Source organism: Protopterus annectens, chromosome 2.part2 (genome assembly GCF_019279795.1).
Source record: "Protopterus annectens isolate FY-2018-M chromosome 2.part2, PAN1.0, whole genome shotgun sequence".
Lineage (NCBI taxonomy): Eukaryota > Metazoa > Chordata > Ceratodontiformes > Protopteridae > Protopterus > Protopterus annectens.
Genome location: NC_056730.1, coordinates 316454627 through 316477698, shown reverse-complemented (window position 1 = coordinate 316477698; position 23072 = coordinate 316454627). Strand labels below are relative to the sequence as shown.

General features: G+C 41.4%; 1 protein-coding gene across 2 annotated transcripts in view; it reads right to left on the bottom strand.

Moving 5' to 3' along the window:
* Positions 1–23072, bottom strand: part of SLCO4C1 (solute carrier organic anion transporter family member 4C1) — a 761635-nt gene that overhangs the window by 341852 nt on the left and 396711 nt on the right. For both annotated transcript variants that reach the window (XM_044063878.1, XR_006363839.1), the window contains exon 6: positions 11965–12080. In XM_044063878.1, coding sequence (XP_043919813.1) covers positions 11965–12080 — 116 coding nt within the window. The remainder of the gene's footprint in view (positions 1–11964; positions 12081–23072) is intronic.

Sequence of the window (23072 nt, the reverse complement as noted above, 5' to 3'; positions counted from 1 at the left end):
TGAAGCTGAGATAGGAATTTAGCATGACGGCTACAATACACACCTAAATGTTTATGGCAGTGCCCTGGAGCTTCCTCTCTTTTACTGAGCTAATGAACAAAGGGATTCTTCCAGACACAGCGTCTCCGGTCCCTATTCAGCACTGTGGTGGGCCATTTTAATGGTTTAACAGCTCATTTACATTCCCCTTATTTTTCTTAAAATAAGCCAGCTGGTTAACCTTCACTATCCCAGTATCCTCTATTAAAACATATACATTTCATTCAGTTACAATAATACATGTACATTTCTTTTCATTCCAGCAGGCTGCACTGTTGACACATTTTAACACAAGCAAACCTCACAAATATATATTCAGCACAAGCATCTGTACACATCAGGTTAATATATAAATTATAATTATTTACAAACTTCCAGCTAGCTGTGCTGACACATGTCAAACATCCACTACCCTAGTTCGCCTGGCATGGCTGGCAGTACCTCCTATTGTCACAATCATACAGACCACTGCTGTATTAGTTTTATCTATATGGGTACCTAACCTAGCTTACTACACTTGGAAGGTGTAAGGAGAAAAGTCCTGGAACCCCTGGGAAATGATCCTAGCAAAGCCTGATCTAGACCCAGAGAAGGAATCAAGCTTGTAGTGCTTTGTAAAAGTACACAGGACCAAGTAGCAGCTTCCAGAATACTTCTAGAATCCAACACTTTCCAAAAAGCCATAGATGAATCCAAGGTCCTGGTAGAGTTGGCCTTAACCCTACCTGGAATAGTTTTGTTGATGTGAGTGAAACAAAAGGTAATGGCCTTAGACAAATAAACATCTGGAAATATTCTGTTTTGACATACGTTGTTCCTTTTCACCTGCAGAAGAAATGAACAACTGATCTGAATATCTGAAAGATTTACTTCTGTCAAGATAAAAACCCAAATTTTCTATGGATATGCAAGGTATGGAGTATCCTTTCTCCCTCACTTTTAGGTTCAGGAAGGTAAACAGGGAGATGGATAGCTAAAGTAAGGTCAGATACCACTTTGGGCATAACAGGATTAGTTCTCGAAGATACCCTGTCTCTGTGGAAAGTGAGATAGGGCTGACTCACCATAACAGCTTGCAACTCAGATATTCTTCTTGCAGATGTTAGAGCAATCAGTAAAACTGTGTTACATGTTAAGAACCTCAAGTCAGCAAGGTTAGCAGGTTCAAATGGAGACGGTTAGCTTCTCCAACACAAAATTAAGTTTTCAAGGAGGACCACCAGTTTTCTTGGAGGCCACTCATGACAAACCCATATCAAAAACATTTTGACATGAGAATACACCAAAAGAGAAGGATCCATAGGCAGACATGGCTGCTAAATGAATCATAATGGAGAAGCAAGAAAGGCCACAGAACAGTAACTCACACAAATATTGTAAACCAGAGAACACCTAGCCCTGAATGGGTGCTGGTTATGTTGTTGGCACCAACTAGAAAACCTTATTAATTTACTAATATATGATTTTCTAGTAGCAGGCTTTCTTGCCTACATTAGTACCTGCTGTACATCCTGAGCAAACAAATGCCTAAAGGGAATCAAGAACCTATAACCTAGGCAGTCAATTAAAGTTGATTGGCTCAGGGGGTATCAAGCACCCCTGTTCCTGCATAAATAGATTCTGTCTGTGAGGAAGCTTGTGGCAATTGCCCCTGGCCATTTCCAAAAGGGAAGACCGTGGTTGCTTGGGCCAGAATGGAGTCATCATAATGATCTTGCAGGATTCCTAGTGAATCTTGAGAACTACCCTAGATATCAGTGGAAATGGTGGAAAGCATACAGAAACATTCCTGTACAAAGAAAAAAAAAGGCATCTGCCTTTCAGACCTTCTTGCATGGGATCCTACAGCAAAATATTGCCAGCTGACTGTTCAAAGAAGCAAATAGGTTTACTTGATGAACTCCCCAGAAATGGAACAAATCTCGGAAGACTACCCTGCTCGTTTCCATTTGTGAGGGTCTGAACTTGTCTTGTTCAGCTCGTCTGCAACATGTTTGCTCTGACAGAATACAGAACTGCCTGTAGTGTGAGACTGTGCTATGAAACTCTTTCCCAAGCTAATATGGTGAGTCTACAAAGGGAAGAACGACCTGGTTACCCTTGCTTCTTTGATGAATCACACAATTGTGGAATTGTTTGTAATAACTTGAAGAGGTCCAGGGGCCAAAGATGATTCAGAGAGTTCAGCATCTTGATCAGGGCAAGCATCTGTTTTATATTTATGTGCTTGCATCTGTCCTTGGTGTCCCAAACACCTTGCATTTTTATCCCACCTGAAACTGCTCCCCAGCAAAATCAGAGGTGTCTGTGGTGAATGACTGCTTTGAAACAGGGAAGGAGAAGGGGAGACCTGTCACTACAAAGTGATTTCTCTTCCGATAAACCCCAGCACTGGGATTTGAGAAGACAATGGATGTTGTTAATAAGACCATTGTACTCTTCTTGTGTGAAGTCTTGCCAGGAGTATCATGAGAATCATAAATACCATAAAACAAAATCCAGAGGTATTCCCTCACAGTGACCTAAGTCTGTGCGAAAATCCTAGAAACAGTTCTAGGTACAGTTTTTTTTCCCTGTGGAAGAAAAACTCTTTGAACTGAGGTGTCCAACTGACACCCAGGTAACACAATCCTGTGTGAAGTAGTCAAAAAAGGTTTTGAATGTTCTCTTGGAATCCAAAGGGTGAGACTCCTGACACTGAAAAAGAAACTGCAAACTGTCTGTGGAAAAATGTGGCTACCATGTAGCCTGCAATGAGCTATAACTGCAGCTGGACACTTTGTGAACACTCTTGGTGCAGTGGACAGTCCAAAGGGGTAAGGCACAGAACTGATAACATGATCCAGACACACAAAGCCTTAAGAAACACCTAAAGTCTAGATGAACAGGGATGTGATGGTAAGCATCTTTTAAATCTAGTGTTACCAGGAGGAAATGGCTCTATCATACTCTGGGACAGAATGCAATGAAGGATAGGTGGAAATAAAGAGTCTAGTCTGGTGGATAAGGAATTACACACTGGAAAGGAGGACTGTCCTCCCACTGCCATCTGTAACCTTGTTGAATGCACTTTAGAACCCATTTGTCTGAAACTACCTGCTGCCAAAGACAAAGGTGGAAATTCAGACTTTCTGATAGGGAAATGGGGATGCCAGGATTGGAGGGAGGGGATAGTCCCTTCAATAGCAATTCTGACTTATTGGACTGTCCTTGGTTTTGGGAAGTTTCAGAATTCTTCTGCAACCTTCTAGTCATTTATTTTTAAATATGTCTGTTTACCTGTATTTTGTAGGATTCTTTTAGAAAATTTGGAAAAGGAGGGCTGAATCTTAAGATATCCTTGTATCAGCTCACTCCTTTCATCACACCTTTTGATCACATCTGCAGATGAATGGCTAAAAACTAAATATATATCCAAAAGAGAATTTAAGCTCTTATTTTAACATTATGTGGGAGATTCTAAGAATGTAGCCAGGGAAACCACCTAAAAACAGTAACAGTGGCTACAGCCCCGGAAAAAGCATCAACTGAATCATACACATAATGTAATAACTTTGTAGTGACTTGTCCAACAGAAGTAACTAAACCATTTAAATCAGGTTTTCCCTCACAAGAACAGACTGCAGACAGAGTTCATCATAACTTCACACTTAGTCAGAACTTTAACCCCTATACTTATCAATAACTTTATACATACCATCTGCCATTCTAGGGACAGCTGGCTATCAAGAAATTGAAAACCATTTTTTCTGTACAGTAATTGTGTTCTTTCTTTACTTTTTGAGGGCTGGCAAAGTGTTTTAAAGTGCTTTTTACCATTTTTTTTATCTGAAAAAGTGATTTTTACAGACTTTTTACCTGCTTTTGCTACTCATTTTTCCCAAGAAAGAGGTACCATTTTTGGATTTACAATGGAACAAACTATCAGGTCCACAGCTGGTCCTTTTTCCAGTTAAAAAAAAAAAAAAACAATTAAGCAAACGATCTTTGCGACCACAACAGGTTAACAATTTGCCTCAGCTGCAGGTGGGAGACTGTTTGGCCATTAGTGGTACCTCAGACCACTCATCTTTTATCACCGATCATTTGGGGTAGCACCTACAGCCACTATGAATCAGGCAGTCATGTCCCATGTGGCTGTTGTGGTCCCCTCAGTGGGCAAGGGAGAGTCACTCTTGTTGATCCTGGAAGAAGGAACAGGGAAGACTTTCCTGTTTTGTCAGAATGTTGTGCCCATCCCTGAGGAAGATGCTGCTGCCATCCCAGCTCCACTTTGTTTCTCCATCTGTATTTTTATTCTGACAGTGTCTGTTCAGTATTACTACCTCTTTTATGTTTTCTGATAGCTGCTTCATAACCAGGAACTGACCTAGTCTGCTGACTTGGACCAAACTGTTCTGTGTGGACATGTATTTTTTTTTGGGGGGGGGATCCATCTCCCACCTCACTTTATATTGGGTCCTCCTCCATACTCTAATTTGTTTTTACCATACACTATATCCATGTTTGTGTCTACTGTAACATTAACACCCCCTCCTATGATTTCTTTCCCAACGTTTCTAATCCTTTCCCCTTTTTTTAAAGGAGGTTGTTAATATTCTTTGCCATCTCTATTTGGGACATTCATGTTTTCTTCAGTCCTATGTTCTATCTTGCCCTGCTAGATGATTCATCCGTCTCACCCACCCCTTGCCACTCTTACTGTGATTACCTGCACACCTTTCCTGAACAGAACTATCACCTGTCCCTTTCTTCCTCCTGCTTAGAGATTCCATTCCCTTTTGAAAATTTTCTGCTATATATTTTAGCTTCTTCTGAGACTCTTAATTTTGCTACTTGTTTCCATCACTTTTTTTGGATAGTATCACAGTACATTTAAACATCTTGTTTACCCAGTCCTCTCGATCTGTTGCTGTTGGTGGCAGTGGAGTAAAGATCTCAGTACTTTAGGAGTCTTCCCAAATTCACCCAGTTTCTTCCTTCCCCTCCTATTATTTAAGAGCAGATCTGTAGATACTCTCTGCTCATTCTATTACTTTTTCCTTACTTCCAGATCTTTCCTAAATGGCTGCATAATGCTACCATTAATATGCACACAATTATCTTCTAAACTCAGCTTGCTGCCTCACATGCTGGCTGCTATGAGCATACTGTTGTGGATTGCAAAGCAGTTTAACAGAACAGTAAAGTAAGTCATAGTATATTTTGTTTCTTTTGGTTATCTGTCTTCATGTGACCAGGCCCTCCATACTTATTCCCTTGTGCCTCTGGTGTGTTTATTGGTCGTTGATGAGCTTCTATAGCCCTTCCTCCATATGACAATATGCATCTAAGTCTTACAAACTGACCAATGCCATCTCTGATCATGCTGTTTCTCTGTATTTATTTCTGTATCTGTCCCTCTACTTGCACACTAACTTCCCTCTCTATTTCTTGGGACACTGCTCACTCTTATCCCCTGCTCTTTCTCCCTCATTTGTGTATCACTGTCCCACTATACACTCTGCACTCTGTGCTATTTCTCTGTTGCTTGGAATCAATCTATTTCATTCCTTTGGTTTTCATGCTGTTCCTGCTCTTCCATTCATTCTAGGAACCTCTTCTCATCACTCAATGAGTTACTTCCCGAGAATTATCCAAGGTCTTTCTGCTTCCTCATAATAATGGTGCCTGAGATCTCATCCCACTCCATTTTTCTGGCTATTTAAAATGTTTGTGCGAGCCTTTGCCTTCCTCTGCAATCTTGCCACTCATCATATGTGCTGATTCTCTTTCTATCTTCCTTTTTATGTTACTGTCAGTTCTGCCAGATAGCTTTGCCATATCAGGATCTACTTGGCTTTCAGATCCTCCTGCCTTGGTAACAGCACTCTTATCTGAACAGTCTTCTACAATCTTTATGAACATACTCTAGCATGGTACATCAATTGGGCCTGCATAAATATTTTCTCTTTGACCTTGTAAGGATTTATACCGACATTCTCACCTGCTCTCTCTGCTCTGTGCATCCAGTTGATTTTGGGGGGATTATTGGAGCCAAGGCAGAACTTTTCCTTTAAGCGGTTAATACTGGGACCTAATACAGTTAATGTAGTTCTAAGTACTTTATCACCGCCGTCTTCTTATGTTTACACCTTCCCAAATGTTATTTCTTCCAATGTAGGTATCTTTCTTTTGATTTTCAGATACCTCTTGCCTCTGCCTCTCTGAATGTTGCTTTCTATATTTCATTGTATCCTTTTAAATCCAAATCAGAATAACATGTTCAATTTAGTTTTCTATTTTCGTTTTTCACCCAGGCTGAGCCTGAAAATGGTCCAGTGTGATAATTGCTTTACCCTGGTCAACAAATGAAAACAAAACAATCAAGAAAGTAGCCCAGCTCTGAGTCTTAGATAGTACAGTTGTGTACACTTACCAGAAATGTAGATGTTCGAGTGTATTCACTGTTGCAGTCATTACATTTGGGGTAATCTGCTGGCAGGTTGCCCTCAGCTGGCCAGAATTCCAAAGCCTTGGGTCCTGCGTCAGTTGCTGTCTTCTCTTCCATGACGTCAGGTCATCAGGGGTATAAAACATGCAGCCAACGCCATTTTCTTTAGTTTTTCTTGCCCCTGATGTCAGGTGCCCCCAAAAAGGTAGCAATATTCTAAAAATGTATATATTTATACATGCATCAATATAAACTTTACCTTCAGCTACAAGTAAATACACCACATAGGTTGCAGAAGATAGAGAAGGAAAGATAAACTGTAGAATGACAGGGGGATGGCGGGAGGGTAACCTGGACTGCAACAGGGAATACACTCGAACATCTACATTTATGGTAAGTGTACACAACTGTACTATGTTCTTTGTGTTTCACTGTTGCAGTCATTACATTTGGGTAGAATCCCAAAGCTATGGTTGGGAGGCTGGAGCTAGACAGCATTAGGGGAGGCTATAAGGCCCTGCAGCACTGCAGTGGCAAAGCCTGCCCTGGACTTAGAGTAGAGAGGCAAATGGTAATGCTTTGTAAAGGTGTGAAGAGAACTCCAAGTAGCAGCCTTTAGAATGTCCTTGGTTGGTACTCCTCTGAGAAAAGCTGCTGACGTAGCTGCAGCCCTGGTGGAGTGAGACCTAATGCCCTTGGGCCATTCTGCCATGGTGTAAGTAGCAGAAACTGATGCAATGGCTTATCCACTTTGAAATTGTCTGTTTTGAAATACCCACAATCATACCACCTTTTTCTGAAGGGGATACCCTTAATAATATATCACATTTGGGTGGATATTCAAGCACTACAAACATTTCTTCTGGCTGGTGGTAAATTTCAAAATAGCTACCCAGGTCAATGTGAACTGTATGACAAAGACTATTGATGTATCTACCATGACCTAAAACATATAAATTGTAAATCACTAATTGTATCAAGTAATCTAAATTATCTAAAAGAAATGCAGAATGTATAATAACAATCTTATAGGATGTACATTTCAGAAATGTTCATTTTTATAGAAATTTCAAAATTCATTTGGTTGACATAAATGTATTTATAGCTAAAATTATTAAAGTGGTAACTTTGCCACAACAGGACCATAAACTTAGTCTACCAGAAAAAACAGTACAGCAACAATACGTTCACTCTAGAATTCCACAGAGTATAAAACGTGAAATGCTCTGCCATACAAATGCTATACTCAAATGTGCCTTCCACTGATCATAGCAAAGGGTGAGACAGTACTCCAGCTACAATGAAAAAGGCTACTTGTTATCAGATGCCCCTTTCCTTATCCTGGATGAAAGAAATGGTGATCAGTCTTTCTGAATTCATTGGCCCTTATATCACATCTGAGTGGTTTGTGCATATCCAGCAAATGCAAACAGTATGCATGCTGACCCTTACTGTATAAAATGATAAAAGACTGTCAATTGAATGCGTACACCAAGAGTAACCACTGGAACAATTTACTATGAAAGAAGGATTCGTCTTCCAGAATATTCTTTCATCTTGGAATACCAAGTAAGGTTGATTGCACATTAAACCTTGTAAATGAAGATCTACCAGTCGTAAAAGCAACAAGAAAGTTGCCATCTACTTATAAGCTGTTAATTCTGCATACATAGTAGTACAAGTAGCTAAACTTTTTATTTGGAGTTTAAGTCCAAGGAAAACGTAACGGTCTAACTGAAGAATAGGAAGATCTTATCTTACATTATACTGCTCTTAGTTGGACAATTAATACATAAACAAACATGGCAGAATTGAAATGAAAGTTAAATAAAATATAATTTATACAGTCTAAAAAATATTAGGCAGAGCAAAGAACCCAGACATTGCACAATAGTACAAAAAGTAAACCTCTTTTGCTAGAAAGAATACAATAAATTAGGCCTTTCAGCTTTTAGGATAGGCAAATCCGTGAAGTAAAGCCGTCGCTCAACACTGCATCTTCAAGTTGCTAGAATTACATCTTCAAGGATGTGATGTCATACTTTTCACTATTGTTATGTCAGAACAAAAGAGGAGTCAGACTCATTAAGACAGGATACAGGTACTGTGGCCAAAACTACTTTCCTCCATAAAACACTTGCTATCTGGATTTGTAACTCTGAAACCTGGGTTGGCAATAGCTGAATGCTGTATTACAATGTCCGATTGCAAATTTGAACAGTGCCTCACTGCAGAGCTGGAAAGATTTGGATCTTCCTTAGTCATCTCTGCATCACGTAATTGTAATGTTGATTATAATGCATTGAATGTGTCCGGGCTGAATACTGTCCTGGAAAATTCAATAAAGCAAAAAACCAGGTAGATTGGAGAAGAGGTCAGGAATCTGACAGAAACATCAGAAATGAGATGGATCATCAGGTTAAGAGCCTCCACAGAGGGAAGGGACTGAATGACCGTGTGTCGATTAAACCAGCTTTAAAGGCTAGAAATCCCTGTTCATAGGTTTGTATATGGTAGTAATTTGCTTAGTTGACTTGAACATTACTTGGGTATTTTGTATATGAAACATGAGTATCCTCCTTTAAAGGATATTTTAGAGGTTTTAATTATTTTATTGGATTGATTATTTGATTGGACAAGACTTGTATTTAAACTGTTATGAAAAGTGTTGTCTGATGAAGCAGTACATTTCTTGAACTGCGAAAGCGCTTATGAATTAAATGTTTTTTGGTCTTTTTATCGTATTGTGCGGATTTGCCACTATTCCAGACATTTTTTGGTTCATCACGCTCTTGTGTTGCATTTTTGCCCTGGAAAAATGTCAGGATTTTGTTCAGTGTTTTTGTCTCTTTTAGGCAGATTTGAAACCGTTATGAAGATCATTCATCTTGCAGTAACAAATGCTGAAGTGGTCATCCTAAACATAATCTGAAACATTTTGTAGTCATGCATTGCACTGTGGGGAGTGGTAGTAAACTGATTCTTACTAATGAGATATTTAAGTTTGTTATTTAGTTCAGTTTCTTCTTTATGCATTTAATCATTCTTCATACTCATCACTTAAGTAGTTTGCAACTGTGAATGTATTATATGACTGGATAAGTGCAAACTCGATTCTGGGGTTTTACATGTTTTTTTTTTTATTTTTATTTTTTTTGGAAGTAGAAGGTGTGTACCAACAAACTAATACACTTGACATCTCTGAACAGAATGCACCCTTATTTGCCATCAGCTAAATGTGGTTCAAATTTTAATTGCAATATTTTATCACAAAACAATTAAGATGAAATTTCAATAAGTATTGAAAACCTAGGAAAAACAGCGAACATAATTAAACAGAATGGACGTCAATTTCAACGGCAGTGTTAATAACACAGAGTGAAATGTTCAGGCTTGTGAACTGTGTGTGTATTGTAAATGTGATAAAATCATAATCATCACCATCAACCCTTTTCTCCTCAGTTTCTACATGGGGTCGGGTGTAACCTCAGCTGTCACCATCTCTCTACTGAATGCCACTCTCCTACCTTCAACAGTCATGCCTGACTGTTGCAGGTCTTCTCTCAGACAATCCATCCATCTCTTTGCTGGATGACCTCGTTTCCTCTTGCCTTTTTCCTGCCTGTCCCAAATCATCTTTATAAGACTGCCTTCTGCTTTCTTGAACATGTGCCTGGACCAGCATAATCTGTTCTCTTTGAACTTCTCTTGAACTGGTGATTCTTGGGATTTTATTCTGATCTGCCTTATAGTGTGCATCCTACCACCTATCTCAGGGACATCACCACCTCTAGCTTCTCAGCTACTCTTGAGGAGCAAAACTTTTGCATTTTTGCCATCAAGTCAAACATGATCAAAGCGGATGTAGGACCCTGCAAAATAAGTGTCTTGTTCTCAATTCATCCAATGTTTTCACAGACAGGACTTCAAACCAATATCTGGAAAAAGTCAATATGAATACAAGAAGACAGCATCTTTCTTACTTGTAATTGATGCTGGCTTGTTACACTCAGACTGTGAGCTCCCTTGTGCACGGACAGCTAGTGAATGAGAGGTACTGGAGATAAAAATGAGCACCTTTACGTTAGAGATCACTGTTGTCTCCTACACTGGAGTATACTGTGCTCTGCAGATGAGGGAGGTACAGCTATCTCAGCTAAGGGAGTTTAAGTATCTTGGAGTCTTGAACTGTGAGTTGGACATTTGGAGGGGGTAAAGTGGCAGGACGACTCCAGGCATTGTATCACACTGTGAAAGTAAAAGAACCGAGTCACAGGACAAAGCTCTAAATTCAATGGCTAGCCTATGTCCCTAGCTCCACCCATGGTCATGTACTTTAGGTGCTGACGAAAAGGACAAGACCCTGCATGCAGACAGCAGAAATGAAGTACTGCTAAAGGGTATTTAAGCTCCATCTCTGTGACACAGTTAAGAGCCTGGTGATGGAGAAGGATCTCAGACTATAGCTACAGCTTTTTCTAGCTGGAAGAAGTCACGAAGTAGTCTGGGCACCAAGTCTTAGGACTGCAAATAAGAATCATGAGTGAAAGTGTGAATATGGAAAACATACACAAACCGTGGGCTAAAGTTATCAGGAGTGCAGGGGTTCTCAATGTTTTAATGGCATTACAACCAAGTTTCCAGATATGCTGTATTGTCTTGGCAATCATGCTTTATTTTTCACATGAATGGCATTTGCAATTATGTGTCCCACACTTCCTGTAAAGTAACATAAGGATTCCCCTCTAGGCCTCCCATAGGAAGGATATGAGCCATGACCCACTGAAAAGTAGCCAACTTCAGACCCAGAATGCAATTGAGGGATTATAGCTGTAAGTTTACTTATGAATGCTTGCAGATATCATTAGGTGAGCTGGCTTGTAGATATCAGGCGAGCTGGAAGTATTGCTGGAGACACAGACGTCTTGTGCCCTTTGATCAGCTTGCCACCAATGCAGCACCACCAAGACATGTGGTTGAGAAAACAGATGGCTAGAACATTTATATATGGCAGTCCTGTACACTTCTGAATTAAAAAAAAAAAAAAAAAGTTATTTAACTGTAGCACTTTTTAAAGTGCATCTTACAACATGCTGTTCTCTCCTGGACATCAGACACATTAAATGCAGTGTAAACCACTTTCATTAAGATTTACTTAACAGAGACATATGGGAAGTTCATTTTGAAAGTCTACAGCACATACTTTTCTAAATTCAAGAGGTATCGAAAAGATTTCCAAAGGGCTTACAAATCACAACACAAATACATAGTGTAAAAAAAGGGTGGTCTGTAAAAGGATAGTTTCTCCAGTTACGTGATGCAAATCATATGAATTTCAACACTGTATTAATTGTTAAACAATCTACCGGTTTACAAAAATAACATATTAAAGACTCCATTACAGTTGTATGTAAATGCAGGAAACTGAGATGAAGGCACAGTCCAAATTATGTGATAAATGTGTATTCAACATTACAATGTATAAACTTTACCATAAGAGCCACTGGAAAATCTTTAAAACTTTTTCCAATATTTCTTTGATTGGCAATATTTTCACTTCCGTCATTATGCGCCTGAGAAACCTTTTCTGCTTGAACTTTTGCTGTGCCTAAAAAAATGAAAGCATATGTCTGTGAAAGTATGTTAACAGAAGATGCAGACCAGTGTCCTTATTACAAAACCTTGCTTAATTTATTTGTCATTGGTGGAAGCACAAGAGACTGTTATTCAGTGGATGGGACTCCAAATAAAGTAGAGATGTGCAAGGTACTTACCATAACAGAATATCTACATGAGAAAAAGGATTTCCATGTTTGCAAAACAATGTGTTCTGCTAAACTTTCAGTAGTAGTCTCCTTGAATTCTGGTACCTCAAAAACTAGTCTCAAGCTGGTAAAGGTTATCCACTGACGTAATGTCTGCTTAGTATAAGCATAGTAGACTGTCATAATCAGCTTTTCAAAGCAAACAAAAAAGCACTGTAAATAAATAAACAGCTAATATGGGAAAAGTAAGTAATGTTGAGGAAAGTACAATCCTGTTAAAAATGTATCAAAATTGTTAATATTTGAGTAGATCACTGTTGCACTATTGAGTCTTGGGAATTTCTGTCTGCAGGAGCCCATAGTTGGTCTGATTAACAATGAATTTTACCATCATCCAGATGGTGGATGGCCTGCCTCCCTGTTCATTGTCAGAACATAAATGGTATAAAGAAGTCATCAGCTGGCACCACCTTTAGGACTTTCTTATTCAGGTACTAAAGGCACAACTGTATCGTAGGCATACACAACTAATCCTATGGCTTGACACAGCAGGAGCGTGTAAGGGAGAAGAGTAACCCACCCCAAGTTTGACAGATAGCAGAAGGAGGGGAAGGTGGAGAGAAAAGGTACTGGAATAGTGATCTGTTCTAACATTTACAATTATGACAGGTTTCTCACATAACTATAATGTTACTGACAATCACTGCTGCAGTGGTGAGTCTTGGGAAGACTTCCAAAGCTGTATTAGAGAGAGTGCTGGGTAAGTGTTGAGAACTGATGAGATAAGGCCTTGCAGGTTGCAGAGGCAAATCCAGCTTTGGCTCTGGAGGCTGCATTGTAATGCTTTGCAAAGGTATGCACTGAGGGGCCAAGTGGCTGCTTCTAGGATACACTGTGTTGAGACTCTCACAACAAAGGCTGTGGCGGTTACTTTTGCCATGGTAGAATAAGTCCTAAATTGTACTGGACTTTGTTTGCCATGATGACAGCAACAAAAAGTAATATACAGTTGGTAATCCATTTAGATGTGGTATACTTAGTCACCGACATTTGTTCCTTGCCCTCTGCAAATTAAATTAGGCATTGGTCTGCCCTATTAGAAAAATTAGTTCTGTGCAGGTGGAATCGCAGTTGTCTGGTCATGTCTAATGAATGCAGGATCATTTTCTCTTTTTTTGGGGGGGGGGGGGGACTGAAGGTGAAAGGTTTTAAGCATCAAGGTAGTAAAGGTCCTAAGGGTGACCCTGTCTTTATGAAACATCAGGAAAGGATCTTTGTACACAAGTGCTTACAGTTCAGAGATGCTTCCAGTTGAAGTCAAAGCTAGCAAAATAATGGTATTCAATGCTAGCATTTTTATTGGAACAGGGGTGGCTGAAATGAAGGGAAGTACAGTGAGCTTCTCTAACATAAAGAGAAGGTCGCAGGAAGACACTGGGTGCTTTCTATAAGGTCTGAGATGCAATATGTCCTTGAGAAACTTTCATGCGAGAGTAGGCAGTAGGAAACATTGACAGGTATACAGAAATGGCAGAGGCATGCACCTTGTTGGAGAAACAGGATAAACCTTCCTCATATAGCAAAGATTGGCACAAGTCCTGGAATACCTAATTCAATGACTTTGGAGGAGCCCCTTTTGATTGGCATCAAACAGAAAACATTTTCCACTTAACAAGATATGTCTTAGTACTTCATTTCCTAGCTTCTTTCAGAACATACCTTCATAGAATAGATGGCTGGCTGAGATTAAGGGCAAGTCAGCCAACCATTAAAGTTTAAAGTTTGAGATTTGTGTGAATGACAGATCCTGTGTTATAGGTAAGAAGGGCCACATACACAGGCAGGGTCCTGATCCGCTCATTTTTGGGGAACAAGGAGAAGAGAGGTATTTGCGGTAGTCACAGCTGCTCCCTGCTGGGTCCTGGGTCCCTGGACCTCCCACCACCACGTCCTAGTATGGGAGTCATGTTGATGCTTTTTTTTAAATGCCCCCCCCCCCCCCCCCAGGCCTTCTTAGGTTTGCCTGACAGGAGAGAAAAGGCCACTACTTAGCAGTTTAATTTCTGTTGTACCTTGGTGGAGAGGAAGGTAGAGCTCTTTAAGGGATTTCATGGTATTTCTCCTTTTCCTCCAGTTTCCAAAACATGTTCTCTGCAGGAAGTCCAAAGAAAAACTCCTTGTCCAAACAGGCATTATAAGGAGTTCAGCTTTAACATGCTCTGAAAGGGGCCGATTCCTAACCCAGGCATGTCTACATAGCTACTGCCCTGAATGATATATAAACAGCATCACAGCCATACTTAGGTGAGTGTCTACACACCTGAAGGCCACATTGGCCAATTCACATATTTCCTTTTTGAGGCTTTTATTCTACATCCCGTCAACCTTATTTTTAAACTGTTTCTGTACAGACTCAAGGTATCTAAGCATGTGAAAATGACAGATGAGAGCTCTAATGGTCAGGATAGCAAAAGTGTACATTTTCTTGCCAAATCAATCTAGCATTCTACTTTCCCTATCACTTGGCAAGGGGTTATTATTATACATGCCTTTGGTTACCCTTGCTAGACTCAAAAGACACCTCAGCAGAGTCTACACCAGAGGGTTCTTGCATAGGTGTCTGAGTGTACAGAACACTCCAGATGTAGTCAGGCTTTCAAGGAGAAAAAGTAGGGAATCAGGCTGCAAAGATATGCCCACAAATGGTTTATCATCACAATTTTGAAGCCCATAATCTTGGAGATCATAATCCTGTGACCATAGTATCAAAAGATCAAAATGCTGAAGACTATGATATTGAACTTCTGGCTTTGCTCCCCAGTAGGACCCAAGTTAGCATTTGTTCTTGGAACCATATCCCTGCAGAACCCATGCTAGCACTCATTCCTAGGATCACAGTGGTAGGGGGATTCGGTATGTGATGTTTACAGACATTATTGTCTTCAGCGTTCTGGTCTTCTGATATTACGGGCTCAGGATTATGATTTTTCAAGACTATAGGCTTCAAATTGTGATAGTAAACAGTCAGTAAATGCATCAACCAAGATAACAGGCACTGGAGGAAATGTCAAAGGTCTGGGTTCTGACATACTTAGGAACCTTCGGTAACTGAGCCTGGAAGAACTCTCTGGACTCGCACCTTAAGGATTCTTTCATGTTATGAAGTTTGTCCTGAAATGATAGGGCTTCTGGGGTCGTCTTTTTTATTTGAAACAAGATATTGCTGTGGTGGAAGTTGCCCACCATAATCCAGTTCCTTCTCATCAGAATCACAGGAACCTGAGTGTCTCTGGCAGGAAATGTCTCATTTTCTTTTCCCAGAGAGAGTTTCTACCACAGGTTCTATTTTCCAGGGAAGGCTACCTGGATTTCATAAAATCATGTGCCAACGTGGACCTGCAACACTTGCAACTTAGGCAGAGGCAACTCAGGCTTAAGAAGCTTGGATTTGGGTCTGGTGAATGGCAAGATCTCAGGACGCAGATGGGTGGCTGCAAACTCAGACTGGGCCCAAGGGGAAAGTTCCCCAAACACTAAACAAATAATTCTGTCCTCACCATCCTAAACAAAGGTGCAAAATTTAAGAGGCTGGAGTCCATGAAGTGGCCTCGGACAGGACTAACACTTGCCAGTTTCCACTTACGAGGGCATGGAAGAGGCCAAAGACATGACAGCCTCTAAAAGGGTTACACCAGAGGTCTCAGGCCCAGCAGTTACTGCTGCAAATGTGCCTCACCTAAGTCAATGATTTTGAGCAAGAGTAGGGCACTACTAGACTGATGTTGGCCTCTCTAACTTCCTTCTCCCTCTGGCACTTTTCGTTGACCTTCTTTGAGAGTTCAGCCTGGGATCAGCAGACATCATATGCTTCAGCCTATCAGTACCTTTGATAAGACATCAACTGAGTGTGTTGGCCTGACATCTTATATTTCTCCAATTAAAATAAGAACAAAACTTGCAATTAGGAACATGGTACTCAGGTCAAAGCAGAAAAGACAGTATGAGTGAAAGTCCCTGTGTGGAACTGCATTCCACACAATAAGAAATTGTTTATTTTCACCAACATTAATCAAAAGCAAAAACTAGGAGAAAAATAATAAGAAAAGCTTTCCTCAATGGGTTACTTAGCTTTTCAGATGAATGATACACTGATTCAGAATGCTGTCAGTTGTAACAAGGCAAGAAAGAACTGCAGATGGTACCAGCTGATGACTTTATACCACTGACTCCAGGGGTAGGGAGGCAGTCTGCTGGCTGGGCGATGGTAAAATTCACTGGTATTTGGGCCAACCATGGAGGCAGGAATTCCCAAAACTGAGTACTGCAACAGTGACTACAAAAATAATCAGCATGTGCCAAATATAAAACCAATATACACCAAGAATGCAGGAGAAGGCACACTTAACTGTGGACTAAACCCAAGTAAAATGCAATGGGAATGAGTACAACAGAATGAAGCGATTCTTATTGTGCAAATGAGTACTTTCTCATACAGTTCTTCTACACTGAGCATCATACACACCTGTGCTTATTAGTGCCACTGGAGTCTTATGGAGTAACCTACACATACTGGTATTATGCCTTGCAATAAATCTAAAACCGAAGGTGGAGGCCACACAGTACAGAGGTCACAGGTAAAGGTGTTTCTCAATATAGAAATTATGAGAGTTTAGGGGAGACTTACAACACTTTACAAACTCACTAGACCACCGGCACGTCCCAAATTGCTTGCTACAAATTGTGAACAGACCACAGTATGGCCAATGGAACAAACTGAGGAAAAAGAGTTTGCAGCAAAGTACCAGTACAGTAGCTTTAAAATGTACCATCCTGCTAGAAAACAAGCTTGGAGATTCAGAAAGATCCCAAGTGCTCGTGTTAAGGGCTGTGGTAAAAAGACCCAGTTTTCGAGATGCAGTACTACTGCATTCAGAAGTACATTAGCTTCAGTGAGGAAAACCCTCATCATCAGCTAATTTGCATGTCTCTGGACTGCTGTTAATTATCATGTGGGTGCGCAGCAGCACTTTTCAGGCATAGAGGATTATTACTCTCTGAGGGAGGTGGGAGAGTACAGGGTTGGAATCCCTTATAGTGCTTTAAGGCATGTATAGTATCCCTGCTGCCTACTAGTCCCCCACACCACTTTTTTTTGTTTACATATTAACTGCCTGTAAATCATGCTATATAGAGTATCCCACGTGTGTAGTATTCCACCCAACCCATGTCTTCAGAGTTCTCCCTGATGTACAGTGGTCCCCCCATGCCCATTATGCTTATGTGTCATTAAGGCACTCAATATAAAAGCTCTCCCTGGTATCTAGTGGTTCCTCCTGACCCACTTTGTGTGCAAGTGCTATTAAGGCATGATTATAAAGGTTATCCATGATGCCTAGTGTTCCTCATTCCACATCTTTACACTTATTCCTAGTGGCTAATGGTCCACCTGTCCCAATGTGGTGGGCTTTGCTCATTAGTCTAGGGATATAAATTGACATATGACAACCTCCCAACCCACCCACCCACATTCATTCCATATATAAACATATGCTTAATCTGCCCTTCAGTAACCCGCCTACTGAGACCTCCCACCAGGCAGGCAGACAGAGAGACACACACACACATACACACACGCCCCTCACATACGCTCACTCACTTGCACACCCCTTAACACTATCCGATCACTAAACTTTCCAGCACTTACCTCTACCGTAATGGATGTATATGGCTTTCTTAGACATGTTCATTACTACAAGTAGCCAGAAGCAGCCATGCTACTTTAGGCAGATGAGGTTTTTCTCCTCGGGTCTCCACTGAAAATGGGTCCCAAGCCCAGTTGGACTAACCCGGTTAACAAATGTCAATAAATAAATAAGATGAGAGATTTGCTGGATCACTTAACTGCATAAATGCCTTAGCACAGGCAGAACTAGGGGAAAGCACATGGCTAACTAGACTTTGCCTTTCTCCCAGAATACCTCATTAACATCTAGCATAGCCATGGAATCACCCCACAGGGTGCTGCATATCTTCATGTAAGCAGCACCAAGGAAGGGCTCTCTCTGAATACAAAAAAGTTACCATGAGGTATACACCTCATGGTATCATTTCTAAATTCAGGCCCAGGTTTGCTACTGCTCCATAGTAAAGGTGGCCAGTTATAAAAATGGTTTTAAACTACTGGCCTGCAGGCTAAACACAGTTATTACATTACTTAAAAAAAATGTCTAATCCACAATTGAAAACACACCGATAAATACTCTTCTTTATGGCTCAGAACACTGTCTGCACCTTGTGTGTAGATCTGTGTATTCAATTTTTTTAAACAATCTTATTTCATTTTTTTTTTCTGGAAAAATATGAAAACAGAAGAACTAACTACCACAAACATATGGAATATTCACACAGCCATTATGCACATTTAAAGAATTAACATTCCTATTAATTAAACTTAGAAGGTAGCAGCTAAGAGTCAGAAGTGACACTAAGACATGCTTGGTGAACACAGCTGTAGAAATAATGCAAAGTCATCCGGCACACAATACAGACCATGGCACTTTCAGTGATGCAAATGTATCCTTATAAGTTAGAAAGTGCAGCCACTACATTAGCCCATCAGGTAACAAAACTTATCCAGGTTACGTCATGAATCTGGAAAATTGTCCGTGTCCCATAAGAATGTTTGCGAATATTTCTATGACAATGAGTAACAAGGTCACACAGAAAAAACAATCACTAAAAACTAAAATAAAAACCCAGCCAAGCTAGATTTTCCACTTTGTGATTCCTTAAAACCTCTTGTATTAGAGGTAACATGGGACACATGCAAACGATCCCTTAAGGACTTCAGGTGTTTCAGCTATATGGCAGTTCTGAGTACCCATCCATGACTTTTTTCAAGTCTGTTATGGACAAATTCAGGCCAATAAAGCCAAACCCCACTTAGCCAAACAGTCCACTTATGCTGTGCTGATGAGGCTATAAGAAGGCGGAAACATGCATGTCCACAACTAGTGGAGGTTTGGCTTTACTGGCCTGAATTTGTCCATAACAGACTTAAAGGAAAAAAGTCATATGCATTCAGAAAGTACAGTTGTGTACACTTACCATAAATGTAGATGTTCGAGTGTATTCACTGTTGCAGTCATCACATTTGGGTTATCCCTGCCAGGGTAGCCCTCAGCCGGCCCGAATACCAGACACTTAGTATTTCTGTATTGGTTGCTGTCATTGAGGACTGACGTCAGGTCATCAGTTGTATAAAGTAAGGCAGATGACACCATTACATCAGTTTTTCTTGCCCTAACCTGTCAGGAATCCCCGAAGTAGGAGGCCGGGTTCTGGTGGAAGAACCCCACCAGTGGAAAATAAATACTAATATGTCCCTTGTAAGGAAAGGAGAACAACAAGGAAGAATGGTAACAAAAGGAGAGGGAGAAAAAAAGGGGGATGGAGGGAGAGAAACCAGGACTGCAGCAGTGAATACACTCGAACATCTACATTTATGGTAAATGTACACAACTATATTATGTTCTTCATGTTTCACTGTTGCAGTCATCACATTTGGGTAGATTCCCAAAGCTGAGGAAATGAGTGGAGACAGTCAAGGAAGCTAGAGGCTGGCTAGGATACCCTGCAAGACTGCAGAGGCAAACCCTGCCCTGGATTTGGAGAAAAGAGGCAGGTGGTAATGCTTGGTAAAAGTGTGAACAGATGCCCAGGTGGCAGTCTCCAGGATGTCCCTGGTGGGGACTCCTCTGAGGAAAGCTGCAGAGGTGGAGGCTGTCCTGGTGGAGTGTGTCCTGACCCCCCTGGAGGGAGGCATACCATGCTGTTTGTAGCAGAAATGGATGCAGCGTGCTATCCATTTGGAAATGGTTTGCTTGGAGATGGCTTTGCCTTCTGCCCCTGTAGCAAAGCTAACAAGCAATTGATCAGACTTTCTGAAGGATTTAGTCCTGTCCAGATAGTATCTGAACTGTGTATATCTAGAGAATGAAGAATCCTTTCCGCCTTGTTCTGGGGATTAGGAAAGAAGGTGAGCAAATGAATGGACTGGTTGAGAGCCACACTGGACACCACCTTGGGCATGAAGGATGGGTTAAGTTCTGAGGGATTCCCAGTCTGCATTGAAGAGGATGAAGGGTTCCACAGCCATGAGTGCTTGCAACTCGCAGACTCTTCTGATTGAAGTGATGGCCAGAAGGAAGGCTATCTTCCAGAAGAGAAATTTTAGCTCTGCAGAAGAAGGTGGCTTGACAGGAGGCAGGGTGAGCTTCTCCAAGACAAAGTCAAGGTCTCAAGCTGGTGCTGGTGCCCTTCTGGGGGACCTCTAGTTGCTAGCTCCTCTGAGGAACTGTTTGATCAAAGGGTGTGAAAAAATGGGCTGCTCAGTGCGAAAAGAGCAGAAATAGCAGAGGTATGAATTTGTACAGAGGAGAAAGACAGACCATTGTGTAGAAGGTCAGCTAAGTATTCCAGGATGAGAGGGATGGAGGGCTGTGCCGTATTGGCCCCATTAGCCTAGATCCAGGTGCAGAACCTTTTCCACTTATCTGCATAAGATTTTCAAGTGCTAGGGCATCTAGCCTCACGGATAACACCGAGAACCCATTTACTGAGGATGGCAGACTGGTTCACGGTTAAGGAATAAGCCAAGCTGCCAAATTGAGTGTCTGAAACTGGGGATGCATGAATTCCCCTTCCCTCTGGGTTAGGAGGTTTGGAATCTGAGGAAGATGCCATGGAGGCAGCAGGGTCAGGCTGCGCAGCAAGGGGTACAAGTACTGTCGGGGACAGTCTGGAGCTATAAGAATGGTCCTTGGTTTTTCTTCCCTTATTTTGAGCAGTACCCTGGGGATGACAAGTAGGGGAGGAAAGGCATAGACAGAGAGGATGACCCAGGTGAAGGACAGGGCATCCACTTTCCAAGCCATGCAGTGATGATTCCTGGTGCAGAATTTGCTGAGCTGATGGTCAGTGTGGGAGGCAAAGAGGTCGACCTTTGGGGTTCCCCATTTCTGAGTTATTAGGAAGAAGGTACTTCTGTTGAGCTGCCACTCATGTGGGTCCAAAAGGTTTCTGCTTAACTGGTTTGAGAGAGCCTGGTAGGTATTGTGCTAACAGGTGTATCTGCATGGAAGAGGCTGTGAGCCAAAGTGTCATGGCCAGCCTGCATAGAGGGTAGGAATGAGTCCCTGTTGATGTACCACATCACAGTGGTGTTGCCTGTCTCGATCAGGAGAATCCCTGGAGAGAGAAGGGGTTTGAAAGCATCAAGGTGTGCTGCACAGCCATCATCTCTTTTTGAATGATGTGCAGGGGGATTTGGTGTGGGCTCCATTGGCCCTGTATGCATCTGCTGTCCAGGTGTGCACCCCAAGCGTAGTCTGATGCATTTGTGGTGAGGGTCGGGTGGCAGAGTGTAGGGAGAAGGACAGTCCCTTGTTGTGGAAGCACGCTGTTGCCCACCAAAGAATTCTTTTATGAGGCAAGGAATTATAGGTAGAAGAGTTTCCAGGTCTTGAGAGTGTTGACACCAAAGGCTCTTTAGGTACCACTGAAGTTTCCTCATATGCAGTCTGGCATATGGAATGAGGAGTATGTAAGATGCCATGAATCCCAGGGCTTGCAGGATTTTCCTTGCAGAAAGCTGGGGCCTGGTGGCCAGTTGAGAGAAACAGGCTGGCAGGAAAATTTGTTTCTATGGTGTAAGGTACGCCATCTGGGATGCAGTGTCCAGACTTGCTCCAAGGAAGATTATGCTTTGGTTGGGCACCTGTTTTGATTTCTTTTCACTGATTGTGTACCCTAGGGAGGTTAGAAGACTCTCTACAAAAGCCAGGTGTTTGAGCAGCTTTTCCTAACTGTCTGCCTGAATAAGGCAGTCATCTAAATAGGGGTAAATTTGAATATTTCTTTGTCTGCCAAAGGCAATGGCCAGAGCCAGGCATTTTGTGAAAACTCTGGGAGCAGTAGATAAGCCAAAGGGAAGCACCGAGAACTGAAAGTGTTGAGATCCTGCCCTGAAGCGGAGATATTAGAAATTGTAGTTATTGGCCATTTGGACAGTTTTTCCATCTCTCTCAACTTTCTGATTTAAAAGTCTGCATTTGCACTTATTTCCCTCTTTCCTGTAACTAGTTTAATCCAGATAAAGATTCTTATTTTTACCACCTGAGTTTGCTTATTCATGATCAGCAATTGTTGTAAGCACTAAATAAGCTACTAATTACTACAGCACTCAACCTTCCTCACTACCTAGAGGAAAACAGTTTTGGTACTTGCTTTCCTCACTTGCTTAGAGAAAAAAACAACCCTTGTACTCACTTTCCTCAGCTCCCAGTGTTCTCTCGTGTTTATCTGAGGACTCTGGGCATCTTGGGGCAATGTAGAAATAGCCTCATGTACACAGACAACCCTCTCCTCCTACACCCCAACACTACAATCTGTGAGAGATGCACTTATCTAGCCAAACTGGAGGTAAAGCTCTCTCCAACCAAGACTGAACTTGGCAGTCAAGAGGAGAAGGTAAAACACTTGCACCACACCACACTCATCACATAGTCTCACTAAATCTACACCACCAAAATCCACACATAGAAACACAAAAACATTCACGGAGGCTCTCAATAATAATCTGCTCAAGCAGCAGAGACCTCCAAAGCAGAAATGCAAGCAACCTCCACCCCCCAACACAACCCAAATGACACATAGCCCACAGACTCGGTGTGCCACTCAACCAGAGCCAATAAGGCAAACCAATATACCCAATACACTAGTCATAGATGACTCTATAGTCAGGCACACTGATGTCCCACTCACCAGGCTAAACA